At 45.0% G+C, this 14,562-nt stretch overlaps 1 protein-coding gene across 1 annotated transcript in view; it reads left to right on the top strand.

Annotated features, from left to right (window-relative positions):
- The window catches only part of LOC147684751 (lysosomal alpha-glucosidase-like), a 496,980-nt gene that overhangs the window by 392,294 nt on the left and 90,124 nt on the right, over positions 1-14,562 (top strand). Inside the window, exon 13 of the mRNA XM_086940598.1 lies at positions 5,975-6,108. Coding sequence (XP_086796724.1) covers positions 5,975-6,108 — 134 coding nt within the window. The remainder of the gene's footprint in view (positions 1-5,974; positions 6,109-14,562) is intronic.

Raw genomic sequence — 14,562 nt, 5'->3', positions numbered from 1 at the left:
GAATACTGCTTGCGGCTCGCAGTGGTGGAGAAACTGGAGCATGAGCACTTCTAGCAGGTGTTGTATCAAGAAGGGAAGACAAAGTATACTACCGGAGCGCTCCTCCAGCTTCACCACGCACTACAGAAGATGTTGCCCACCAGCCAGGGGGAGTTCAGATGCCTAGGGCCTCGTCTACGCCGCCCTGTCTGAATCGGCACTCACGGTCAACACCAAGGCCGGGTCAGGTGAGAGGGAGCCGGTCACCCCTTTGCTGGGACACCTACCCTTTGGTAGCTCATGTGGGTCAACAGCAACCACTCGCCGCAGATGGAACCTCCGCACTAGCCACCAAGTAGCTCATTGCACTCTCAGCCTTCACATCGGCATGGGCGTCCCCCGGCACCAGTCCAGGGAGTTCTCGGGGCAGCCACAGGTCACGGAGCTCAGCAGTATCCCTGCGGATCAGGGCGTGCCACTGCTCAGGTCAAAGGCGCCTCGGCCCTCGCACTGCTCAGCGTACGACAGGCCCCTCAGGGAGAACCTGCTCGGTGCGCTTGTGTGTGTGTGTGTGTATGTGTGCGGCGGCGGGGGGGGTGTCTATATGTGTGGGTGCATGTATGTGCGCTCGTGTGTGTGTCTCTGTGTTTGCGCATGCGTGCAGGGGGATGTGTGGCTGTGTGTGTGTTGGAGCTTCCCAGGAGACAGGAGATGGCCACAGCGTGCGCGCGCGGCCCGCTCCCATCGCCTTTTGGAAGATGCGCGTGGCCAGCTCCTGTCTCCTGGAAAGCTGAGTCACTCACTATAGGTCTCTGGCGAGACCGCGCTTTTGCGCGGTTAACGCCACGAGACCTAAAAAGTGCCTGGTGAAGGGCAGACCATTTTTCATTGTGGCCTACAAGTTGCTGAAACTGGAATGTTCATGGATTCTTTTTAACAGGGGATGATGATGGATGGGACTGATTTTATTTTATGGGGAGGTAATTCCATAGTTTAGTTATGTAGCATTCCTTTTCTTAAGCTTTTTCCTTATTGACTTTCTAGGTTTCAGTTTAGGGGATATTAAAGATGCAGGTTTCTGTATGACCACTTCTGTTTGCAAGCTTGTTGAGTAGATTGTTTATTTTACTGATGTTGAACACACTGTAAATTATGCAGTAGGTTTTACACTCAATGCAGGCTGGTAGGTAGTGTCAATGCAAATCTTTAAGGAATGGGTGATGTGGTTGAGTACCTGTGGATTGTCAATAGGCAAAAAAAGCTTGAACACCATTGAACATGCATTGCCATTGTAACTATGGTAGAGCATATCAAATGGTATAGATGTGAATAAGTAGTTGGGAGGGTGGTTTTTATTGTTTTCACTTGATAGAAAACTCTGAATGAATGTAGAAGCCAAGGGATCATTTGTAGATCATTCAGCAGGGCCAACTGCTCTGCCACTGCTAAGTTTGCGAGTAGAGATGCAGAAAAACATTGAAAAAACTCATATTGTGTCTTAGTGTGGTGTGTCCTTTGTTGTGCACACACTCGGATTGCATGTTTGTGTGCATTCACATCCGTCCTGGATTGCCCTTCTAAAACCTGCAGTATTCTTGTCCAGAATTTGGGTGAATGAGTCTAACTCTGAGCTGTGGTAGACGCCTAGCCCAGCTGCCAGACCAGCGTGGTGCTGGCAGCTGGGCTCCTCCTCCTCCTCTCATTGGATGAGCTTCACAGAAATTCATCCATTGAGACATTAGTGGGAAAGAGTATGCAGTATTCTTTTCTGCATGCCCCATTCCTTGTCCTTGCTGCTGTGCGCTCTCTTACTGGAATGTGCACCAGATGTCCCTGGGGCCCTTGTCACCCTTGATGATGCTGTTGCTAAAATCTCTCGGATACACGGTAGTCAGAGTTACACTTTGCAGCTCCCTTCCTTCTCTCCAGGAGAGATCTGGCAACATTCCTTATGCTTGGTCTGAGCAGCTGGGAGCCCTTTCCCTTTATGTGACTGGGCAGCTGTGCAGTGATGCTTTAATTTGATGATGAAGCATTGAGAAGTGGAGGAGAGGATAGTTTCAGTTAAGCAAATAGGTCTATTCATGCATGCATTCATGCACGCGTGTGTGTGCGCATGTTTGGGTGAATGATATCTGGCCGGCAGCCTCCTTGATATCTGAGAAGTGCTTTGTTTGCATAATGGTGAGGAACTCGAGCACAGTGGGTGGTGCTTGTGGCAAAACTTTAGTTTCGCACTAGCATGGTGTGCTCATCATCTTATTGTTTGCAGCCGTAGCATTCTGATGATCCAGCTTGGCATATTGGTTACCCTTACTGGATGTGGCTGTTCCTGGCATTGCTGTGGCCATCCTTGGTATGACAGTGGTCATCTCAAGCTGAGTTTTGGTTTTGTATTCCATCAAAAATGTAGCACTGGTCCACTAACTAGATAAATTCGGAATTGTTTTAAGTTCTATATAGCGCGAACTAGACCCGAAGATATTGGGTATCAGAGTGCTTTACATAGCACCAGTTTTGTTACAGGAGGACACATTCTTTTTTGTTAGGCAAGGGGAGTTTACACGATTTGCCCAGAATCACAGGATGTTGTGCTTCTTTGCAGAGACTCTAACCCGGTTCCCTAGCTTCGATGTTGACTGCAAAACACTGATCGGACTTTCCCCGGTACGATAAGTAGCACCAATTACAATTATTGCCTTAAAATTGTGACATAACGTGCTTATTTATGGTGCTTCCAGCACTGAAATCTGGATATCCCCTTCTATACCAGGAATGTTTCCCCTGGTAAATTGTGGTAGCTTCAACCTGCTGAAATTTGTGAGGGGTTCAATGTTTACCACAAACTTTGAAAATCCAATCTGTGCAGTTACAGGAGTACCACACACGCCTGAATTTACCAGGTGTAGTGTAGTTGGGGGCCTAAGTGTATCCTGGCGTTCTAACATTGCACAAGTACAGATCATAATCACTGCTTAGTAACTGATGGGCTTATAGAAATAGAGAAACAATGGTTCACTAAGGACTCATTTCTTAATAATAATGAAAGTGCTCATGGTAACCCAGTTTACCAAAACAGTTCCTCGAACAAAGATCAACTAGCCGAAATAATGACATTTTAATGCTCGCGTAAATCAAAAGAAATGCATATAATGTGTTCAGTGTAACAATGTCAACACTGATGGTGAATTATGGCTGTACATCCAAAAGCATACAACTTTGAAAAGAATGGATGCTATGGCTACCTAAATATAAGTACACCACTTGGTCTCTCCTGTATTTAAATAAAGAACAGCCTGTTTGCCTTAGTGTTGACATTGTGCCCTCCTGTGTCGTTACAATATATTCATCTGGACAAGACAGTAATGGACCCCTTAATATTAGTGTCAGTTCCAGGAATTATGTTATTGGACGCAATAAAATTCAGGATCAAAGTGACAATCCACATTCTAGTAAGCAGAAGGGGTTCTTAGTAACCCTTGGTTTCTGAAACAACTGCTCAAAACATATAGCATTCGGAAACCTTGCATTGTGACTGTCACTGCCCAGGGTGGGAAAAAGAGTGAGGCCACTCACTTTCCTCCCCTAGATATTTTTATACACAAGGTTGAAACATAGGCACCGTCCTAAACAGACTGCTTGCTCTATGTATATTGATGTACCCAGATCATATGTTGCTTTCAAAGAGGCTTCTTTTGCATATACACACCAATAACATAAAAACGAATACTCCTATTCAGCTATCAGGGATCAAAATGTATGTCTGAGATATGTGGGTCCAATTGCATTATCGCACAAAAGATCTCATCAACCCAAGGGTAGCATGCTTCATTATAGGGCTCATTATGACATTTCTGTTTAGGATATACCCTCAAAAAAGTGTGTGAAGCTATTCTTCAGAACCATACCGCCATCTGCTCATAGGACTCATAATGTTGTAGTAAATTAAAAGTAAAGGGGTTTATAACCAATAATAGAAGAACCTTTTGAGGAAACCTCTGGTTCTGTACCTTTTGTTAGTCTAGAAACAAAACACGTTACAATACATAACATAAAAACAGTGACTTAAGTTAGGATTCCCTTGGACCATCGTTGGGCCTGAGCTCTGTTGTATACCACATAGTGTAAGTGGTGAAGGGAGGGGGTGCACAGCACACAAAGACAAAGATTTAGGAGAAAACGATTCTTAACTCAACCTCCAGATGGGGCATGGGCTACCTGAAAATAACCCAGTAGTAAGATGGATACAATTTTTCAAGATATTAACTAGATATAATAGGTTGAAGTTATAGAGGACCCCCTCCTAACATTTTAAAACTCTAAGAGCTCTCCTTTCTATTGGGTAGTAGCCCACACTGTCACAACACATGGAGTCAGTGTGACAAGGGGCCATCAGAAGAAACATGCCACCCATGGGTGCGTCGGGAGAGGGCTTTTGTCAATGCAATTGGGCCCACACGTCTCTGACCTACAATTATGACCTCCGACAGCTGACTAGGAGTATTCTGCATTGTGTTATTATGGTTAGCAGGGTATAATCCTTGCTCAAAGGCAAATGTTTACTCAGAATTTCATTCATAAAACAGTACATAAAAAAGAAAACAGTAATCCAATATCATAGTAGTTTAGCCCTTCATTAATAAATACTGTCATTAAAAGAAACACAATTTTGCCATAAAAACAGGGGGTCATATGACCTGCAGCTCTACAGTACTAAACTATAAAAATGGAGACACTAGTATCTTCAAGTTGTTTACAAGGTCCACTAATACATGATAAAAATCTGTTTAAAATCATAAAGTGCGTTAAAGGATTTTTAAGACAATATAGGGTTGTAGAGGGTTTTTATAAAAAAGTTCCAATGGTGGGCCTAGTAAAACGCAGGTGTGTACCCTCTATTGGTCTATTTAGCAAAGAAAGTTAAAAACTATACATCAACCCTTGGTCTTTTCTTCCTCCTCATTTCTGTGGAGTATGATATATACACACACCAGTATTCACCCTCACTGTTTACACTGTATGATCGCAGTGTCTCTGAGCACCTTATGTGCCATTTATTTTGGTTTATGTGCACATTAAAAACCATTGTTTTGGCTACTTTATTTCTTTTACATTGTGTATTGATAATTGAGTTAATTCATTCGTTATTTCTAAGAAATGAGTCCTTGATGAACCATTTGTTTTCACTATATCCTATGATTTTCTAAAGCATACAACTAGGGGTGTGGATCAGCCCACTTCAATGAGTGATGGCATTCTGTTCATTAACAAAGAGCACATTCACATACAAAAGTAACTCTCTGCAGTCCCTCAAACTGCTATGAAAATGTATGCTTTTTGAAACCCCAAAAAATTTTTTGCTTTTAGCCAGGTTATTTTTATGTGTTTTTTTGTCTGGAACCCTGAAGATCTCCAACAATAAAAGTTTACAAAAACGTGACAAAACAAAACCCGTATATGAAAAGCCATAAGATTAGCAGCCAATATTTGTTTCTAAATGACTTTCCTCGTCATTTTGGTCTTAGCAAGAACCCTATGTGTTACTCCACAAGAATGAAATTCAAGGTATCCCATAAAAAGACACTGGACTTGTTAATTCGCAATAAATTTAATTAGGATTTTTTTTTAGGGCAGTGTGCTTAGTTAATTTGTCATCCTAAATAAATTACTTTTCTAACCCATTCCTTTGTAAATGTGTTTCATTATTGTACCTTGTAACATGTAACATGGCTTTTCTCTTCATAACTTTAGATACCGTTCAAGGGATGAAAGGATTTATCATAGCGCCAAGACGCCCATGGGCAATCGCACGCTTTACAAATTATCAAATCAAAATGTTTGCAAATATTTTCCACACACTTGGTGTAAACCACCAAGCCAATTTGAAGTTTACCTCAAGCGGGGACTTCTGTACCATGTACAAAATGTATTGTCGGATCTATAACTGAGCCATGATTTTCAGTGTTTTCATCAGGAAATCATCTTTTTATTACAGTGCTTTGATCAAACTCCGAAAGAAACGCCCTTTTGTGATCTCTCGTTCCACTTTCCCCAGCCAGGGAAAGTACTCTGGACACTGGCTGGGGGATAACAGGAGCCAATGGAAGGACATGTATTGGTCTATTCCTGGTAAGATGGAATCTAGTTCTCAAAGAATACAGAAATCAATTACCATGCTGCTTGTGTTCAGAGAGCTTTAAAGTGATTTTATTTCCCTTACAAGAAAAGAAACATTTCCTCCGACTTATACAATCATTTTGAAACTTGAATCTTGTGCTTAAGCAAGAAGTGCAGGCTTTACCTTTTTGAATGTGGCATGTTTCAGATTCAGATAAGTTACTGAAACCTTATAGAATGTGAACATTACTTGTTAACCTCAAGGCAAGGAGAAGAAATGCATTGTGATACATTATGTATTAAAGTTCTATTCCACAGGGATTAGCTGGGGGGAAAGGATGTGTAAAGTGTATCCTCAAGAGAAGCAGAGTAGGAATGCTAAAACTAAAGCACAGACATGCCAACACCTTTTTTTTTATCTGTTAGATCAGCATCACCCTTTTTTTCACGTTGTTTGTGGGTGCACGCATGTCTGCTCGACACAGGGGCCGGTGCGCTCTTAGCACCGAGCTCATCACCTTTCATCATATGATGGTATTCTCTCGGCGGCACTCCCTAGCCATTTATTCTTGAACATGTAATCTATGACAGATTGGAATATCGATTTTTCTGTTGCTGTTTTGTAGATCCTGAAAAGACTTCATCACAGAACGCCGACACCTCAAGATCATATATTACAAATCTTTAATTTTTATATCCCCTGACGAAGGGTTCAATTTGAACCCGAAATTCATTAGGATTTTGGATATGAATTATGACAATTTTGATGTTTATTTCAATTGATGACGAAATGTAAATTGATCATGTGATTTATGAACATTTTCTGTTTACATAGGAACTTTTGTGTGATAATAACTACAGTGCTTAATTTGTACTTATCAGTTCAATTTCTTCTTTACAAACATTCTATGTCAAGAGAATAAATAGACTCGCAATACTAGTATACAGAAACGGCGAATGTGTGATTACATTTAAAAAGGCTGATTGCCCATCTGCTGTGCCTCTAGTAGCTTGGGGTTTTCCTTGGGCTCATATTTATAACACCTTCCACTTTGGCACCACTGCCCAACTCACCAACAGGTTCCAAGTTATACAGCACCAATACTCACACTCAAAGTACCACCACAATACACTCAAACATCCAAACACCTCAAAGACCTCCACTAGCTCCATATCCACAAGTGCTCCCTTTTGAAACTGCTCACAAACACCTATAAAGCACGACACAACCAAGCCCCAGCCTACCTCATCGGCTGCATCCTGTTTTAGACCCTGGACAGGAACCTTCTCTCGGCTAACCTATTCCTTGATCATGTCACTCACATCCGCCTTGGTCAGAGCGGGACGTCTGACTTTTTTGGCGATAGCCCCCGAAAGCCTGGAATGAACTCCCTCACCACATCAGACACCAGCTCCATTCTTGAATTCCAGAAGAAATCGAAAACCTAGCTCTTCCAATATGCCCGAGACAGACAGTACAACCCACTTCACAGGCACCAGGAAGCCCTACTGGCTGATATATGCAGCTATGCAGCCCACAAACAGAAATAACCTAAAAGATCAACAAAGCTTACCAAATGGGAAAAATAGACTATAAACAGTGATTCAACCAATAATACAAAACTGCAAGTAGAATCATGGGTCACCAATCGCAGGGGGGGCTGCTGCCAAATAAACTGGTGGGGCAGCGCAGGGGGAAGATACTAATAAAAAAACACCTCACGCTGCTGCTGCCAGCTTCCTCAGTGAAGATATGAGGATGTGCCACTCCCACGCAATCCAGAATACTGCTCTCCGCATAAGACCAGTGTCAGGATTGGTCTGAGCAGCCTGTATAGGCGCTCAGTAACTGACTTGAAGCCTTTGCCATTCCTCCACCTTGCTGTACATTAACGCTGGGTTGGAGAAATCAAAGTGCACATTATGGTGTGGCCCGCCTAAGATAGCTGGCTAAACCGTCATGCCCACTTCCAGTGCCCAACAACTTCTCCTCCTGGCTGTCACCCAGGATGCCCGGCCCGCCCTTGAGTAGGCAGCATCGTCTGTCAGAGAAAAATAAAACGATAATAAAATTATGTTCAAGGCATGTGAGCTGTAGATCTTATGCTGCGCATATTCCTGCTATCTAGTGTTGAGTCCGGATGTTTTCACTTAGTTTTAATAAGTAAATAGGATACAGAAAAACAATCTTTCGATTGGAAAGCTCGTGGTAGGCAATCTGGCCAACCTGCGTCTGTCCAATCCGTAGTCGATGGAACGAACTCCCTTCAAATTCTGCCCTCGGTGTCACGCGAAATACCCGCGCACCGACTCGCACGAAGTGTGCAACTTGTGTTTGTCTCCGGAACACAGAGAACATGACTGTGACGGGTGCCAGGCTTTCCGCTCCAAGTAAACACTTCGCGAACGTCTAGCTCGATATCGCAGCATGCAGAGCCAGCACACGAGCTCCATTCCGGACATCTTCAGGCAACAATCTGACAAGGCCGGGGATGCCATGTGAACCGAAGAGGAGCAGGAGCCGATCTCCATCTTGGAGCACGGCTCTGACCAAGATGAAGACATCCTGCATGGACAACGTACTGGGAGTACAGACCCTCCCTCGTCCCAAGATCTACCTCAACACAAAAAGAAGTCTACGGTCCAACCTGCGCCCTCGGGCCCTGGTCAGCACTGAGACCACGCTTCTGATGCCCCGCCTTCTAGCTCGGCACCGAAGCCTACGAATAAAGCCTTTTTGCTCCGAAAAGCCTCACTCCAAAGAATCCAAGCTTATTGATGCTTCAGGGAAAAGGGTGGCCTCTCAGGCAGCAAACCTGTGGCGCATCTCTAACACTCAGGCGTTGCTAGCACGATACGACCATGTGCACTGGGACGAAATGGAGCAATTGATCCAATTTCTGCCCCAAGAACGTAGATGTAAAGCGTAAGACCTGGCGCGTGAGGGACAACTTATTTCAAACAATGCAATCTGGTGCTCTCTAGAATCTGCAGACACTGCTGCTAGAGCTGTAAACACCAGCATTATTTTAAGGAGACATGCCTGGCCAGTGGCGGTGCGTCCATTGGGGGCGTTGGGGCGTTGCCCCACTAGCCATGGACGCACCTGCCAACAAGAACATGTCTAATTTATTTTAAAGAGTCAGCCGGGATTAATTTGCAGCGCGCTATCGTCCCCGGCCGGGAGAAGCCCGACAGAATCGGGCAGAATCGGGCAGCGCGTAAGGCAGTGGCCGTGCGGGGGCGGAGCAATCAGAATAGCGTTGGCCAGTAGCTGCGCGCTGCGCCGGCCTGTCAAAATATTGAGGACTCGTGGGTTTCACATGCGCAGTGTGTACTACAGTAACTGTACACACTGCGCATATGAACTCCAGGAGGCCTCGATATTTTGACTGGCCTGCGCATGCGTACTGTTGTCCGTCCACCACCCCCCCACCTTAGCAGTGGAGACTAGACAGGCATGAAGTCCCGGCCCCGGTCTCATTAGGGGCAAATAGCAGTCTGCTCGTAAGCCAATCCTGGCGCAGTGGCGCTGTTAACGCTGCGCCAGGATTGGCTGCTGCAGCAGGATGGTGCCGCCAAGCGTGGGTGTTGGCTGCTCTGCTGCGGCCCGCACTGCTTGGCCAATCACCTGTAGCTATTATCAAGCAAATTCGAGGTGATTGGCCATTAGCACGCGTGGCGCTGGTGGCGCACCAAAACAACTGCTAATAGTGAAGTTTCGGTCTAGTAAGTGAAAGTAGAAGTCGTAGACTCATAGACTGGTCACTAGTGCAGCCAGTGACCACTACCAGAGTCACTCACAACTCGGTCGTCGCTCGTGACTCGTCGTCGTCGTCGTCGTCCTGCTGCTGGCTGCTGCCCTGGGCCTGGCTTGGTTAACTTAAGTGTGTGTGCGACGTCGTGCGTACCCCTACTGTCCGGACCTCACCACCACCGCAACACGGCACCGCGTCCACCGTCCACCGGTCCACGTAAGTTTTTTACTGTGCACTGCACAGCACACTGTGACTGTTTGAAAATAGAGGCTTCCTTCACCCAAACGAGCAGTAATACTGTACTGCATAGCTGCCCTGGCCTGGCCTGCGCTTGCCTACAGTTAGCATTAGCATCAGCAGGGCAGCATGTGTTGTTGTGCAATCAGTGTATGTATGTATTGCCCGAGATCACACCAATAGTGTATGCTAGCCTAGGCATCAGTCCTGGTTTCTGGTCAATCCGCCTGCCATTCACACAGGAGTTGCCTTCTAGCCTCCCCCCTCCCTCACCTGAGAGGGGCTCCCGGGAGGTCGGGGGGGGGGGGGGTGCAGGGGTAAAGCCTTTCCGAGAATCGCTCGCACCAATCGGACCGACTGAGCAGGATTTAAAACCTAAAGGAATAGTAGACCGCGATGGGACTTTGCGCAGGCCTTGGGACATTGTGACGTCACCAGGCAACTATCACCCCCCTCGACGTCACACTTAAGAGCTAGCTGTCTCCATCCGCAGCAGTGCGGGAACAGGCAGCGAGTGAAGGACACCCCACAGGATAGGACTGTCTGCCTTCATTTTCCGGTAGTGAGCATCACAGCCCCCCAAACCTTCTTAAACACACTCAGCAGGGACAAGCACCGTGGCAGTGCACAACAGGCCTGCTTCCAAGGACATTCTTCCCAGGAGAACCCCCTTTATAAATGTGGTGCTGGTGAGTCATTCTCAAAAGATTTTCTGCCCGTCAAAAGTCTGTTTCTGGGATGTAAGCTGCCAGCTACAGGCCGGGTACCCGGTCATTTGCCTGGGATAGGCCGGCTGCTGTTTTATTGTGAATCGCCGGTTTGTGACAGCTTCCAGGCCTGCAAACAGGCATATCAGTCCCAGGTTTGCTTCCTGGAATTATAAACCCGTTCGTGGGCATTATCAGCCTCGCTCTCAGGGCATTAACTTTATTTGAAGTGTCGGCTCCTGTACTATTACATATCAAAGGTGTACTTCAGAGGTGTGATGGGTCCAATCGGGTGCATTATCTACCTACTAGAGAGTGGCTAATTTGCAAAAAGTAATACGTGCCGTGGCGCTCATCAGGAGGCAGATTGCACCAGCCCATTTCTCCTGTTCGCGCTGCATAAAAGAGAACCAACTACTAATACTGAGAGAGGGTGTGACGTAATGTCCAGAGCTGGTGACTTCGGAGCTGGGGTACCTGGGTCGAGTCTCGGCGTCGGCTCAACATCCTTTGATTCTGGGCAAATCACTTAATCTCCCAGCAAATAAATATGTCCTTAAATGGTGCTGGTGCTCATGAAAAGCGGTGTTCGTGTATGTTTAAGTGCGGGTGCTAAGCACTGAAAACTACCTGCTTCAATTAGACCTGCCTGTAATAGAACTTCTGGGGTATTCTCTACCATATGATAGGAAAGCTCACCTTTACTAGCAAAATCTCAGAGTTATTTGTTATTCTTTGTAGTCTGTGGAGTGTTAATAAACCGAAACCGACGGGCCGGCAGTACTAGTAAGGTCGCCGTCTGGGTCTGGGTCGTGATCTGTTGAGCAGTCAGTGCGCCGTGACTGGTGGCTGCCAGTCTTAAGTTCTGCTCACAAAGTCGGACTCGGACGCGCCGCTGTGAGCGCTTCTCACTCAGCCTGGTCACAGGCTGGAGGTTTCTACAGGTGATGATGAATTAGGGCACGAGGCTGCTAAATCTGGCGTCATCTGAGTCAGGGGGGCGATTACTGTTAAACTGGAGGCGGCTGCTGTTTATTGAAAAACAAACACATGAACTAATTAGCGATCAGTGCTAAATGGGAGACTGTGCTCACTGTGACAATGAATGAAGGGGTTGCACTCACTACATATTGGTAACTGTGGTCCTCTAATGTGTACGTACACATTACTTCACATAAAATGAGAAAAGGTTAGAAATTATGCTTTTACTCAAGCTTGATGCATTTGTTGCCTTTGCAACATTTTCATAAAAGTATACCCCGTGAACATTTTATTAGTGCAACTGCTCCATGTCATAAACATTCCACTACATTCTATGCATGCGAAAAGACAAACAGTGCTGTCAGTCCATAATGTTTTGTATGTCACTTCTGTTGTTGTGGCACTTTAGCCCTGTAGCTTGGAACACCATGTTCTGCCGCAGCATTCAGTATTTGCTAATTGTGTAAATATTTTCACCTATTATATTGAGAAGGAAACATTTTTGTTTTTTAAATTCACATTTCAGTTGCTGTGCAAATTAACATGACAATGACTAGTATGTACATTACGTTTACGTTAAATGTGATTGCAGTGCATATGACAGTTGGGTTTTTAGAAGTATTCTGTTTCACCAGTCTTTCCTTTGCATAACGGTGAAATTAAAGGGTAGTATTCATATGTTTGTGCATCAGTTAATTCCATAGCTTTCTTAAATGCTGGATCCTAAAGGTGCCTACCTAATTTGAATATCATTGATCCATGAGGGGAACCCAGTACTGAGCGTTGCCAGATATCTGGGGTATTTTCCTATGTTAACTTTATCTTGTTTTGCCCGGAAGTAGCCTTGTAAAAGTCCTGCAATTTCCCATCTGCCTTTCTACCTGAAGTTGCCTTGGAATAAAGATCTATTTATTTTATGTTTGGCAACATTTGCAAAATATCCTGCTTCCGTTTTTTCTGCTCCTTCTTTTTCATGTTTCAAACTGTCTTTTGTGATTAGAGATCAGATCCCTTTTGCATCTAAGGTGTATGTCTCAGACATTTGTGAATCTGCCATGCAGACCCTCAGTGCTTGACCATTGCTCTTCTCTTTCTCAGTAGTTTACTCAGCCTGCTGCTTGACCTCAGCTGGAAAATTCATAAAACTACAATTCCTGTCACATTGGAGAGTGCTTCAGAGCAGTTAACACCTGCATACTATCTAAACGCCTACAGTTAAATACGTTGACAAACAAGATACATTTATATGTTCATCCTCACCCATCTCTCCACAAGAATTAGGCTGCCACTAGTCCACTAGTGTTGCTCAATTTCTCCCTCCCTTGTACCAAGATTTCAAAGAAAGCTTCTACCTCATAAGAGGCCAGTGTCCACATTTCCCTACCTAGGTCTCCTTAGAGAAGTTCCAGCCAATATCACTGTAGCACTTTCCTGTGCTGATTTTGCCACTAAGCCCCCCCACCCCATCGTCCTACTTCACAGGTTATAGAGAATTTTAAATGTGGCTCCTCAGCCTACCCATTTGGACTCCCATCAGCCATCAAATTCTTACACTGGCTGCAGATAGCTAGATATAACGCCTTTAAAGCAATGTGCATCATATATCGAGCAATCCGCTGCAGTGGACCACTCGGTTTTCACCATAATGTGTACCTTTACCCCTAACAAAGTCACTTTATTTAGGTTGATTCGCACTCGTATACAAAAACATAAAGTTGAGAACTGGCTGAAGCTTCTTCTCTGGGCCGAAGGCCATGGCCTGGTACTGGATTCCTGCAAAAATGAGAATTTACAGTGGCCTATGATGTCAGAGCGAAACAAAAGGGGATGATGGACGTAGCGTTTGAGCAAATCAAACACTCACCCCCAGTCAACTGATCTGGGTTTAATCCATCACCATTCTTTAGCTCACTCAGCCACCCCAGTTCAGACATGGCCTTTTGCATATGGCCATGTCTGAACAGGGGTGGCAGAGTGGGCTAAAGAACGGTGATGGATTAAACCCAGATCAGTTAACTGGGGGCGAGTGCTTGTATTGTCAACTCTCCGTCCATCATTTCCTTTGGTTTTTCTTTGTTCGCCATAAGTTGGCAGGGTATGCTCAGACGTGAGTCCCTTGCTCACTTTGCCACTGGATTCAAGCAAGCTGGGCTGAAGAAGGCTGAAATGCCAGAAACCGGTCCTCGGTAGCTTGTTTCCGGCCCAGGGAAAGCATGGCTTGGCAGTTTGGGCTGGACTGTTCCCATGAGGCACAGGGTCAGACTGATTTGTTTATGTTTTATATGTTTTCATACATTGCAATAAAGCACTTCTGCTGAGGTATTTACAGGCCATTGAGTGCCTTTTCTTTATTATTGTAGCCCCCCCCCCACTTGTGCTGCAGGCCTTTAATTAAGATAGAGATAATTTAACTGCGATAGTTCAATGCAGTGGGCTCTGAGAGGATTTCTGTAAAGGTTACGAGCTTTGTATGGTTGTAAACAATCACCATAAAAAGTTGCTGCCATTTTAGATAAAACTCTGTCATATTTTGAATGCAACAGCTAGACTGTTTGTTTTATCATTCGTGAGTGCTTTGTAGGTTTAGCTAACTGTATTGCATTCTGTCACTACTGACAGACACCTTCTTGTGTTTGATTTAACCATGTTTAGCTACTATAATATCAACTTTTTTGGGTTGTTGTTCGCTAAGTAGAGGTTTTATGAGAGTGGAATTCAGAAGAATGCAAGACCAGCTGTTGAAATCTTCATGAATCTTTTTGCATAGTGACCGCTCCTGAAAT

Source organism: Lissotriton vulgaris, chromosome 10, assembly GCF_964263255.1.
Source record: "Lissotriton vulgaris chromosome 10, aLisVul1.2, whole genome shotgun sequence".
Lineage (NCBI taxonomy): Eukaryota > Metazoa > Chordata > Amphibia > Caudata > Salamandridae > Lissotriton > Lissotriton vulgaris.
The sequence above is the reverse complement of the archived record's forward strand: the minus strand, read 5'-3'. Positions and strand labels throughout refer to the sequence as shown.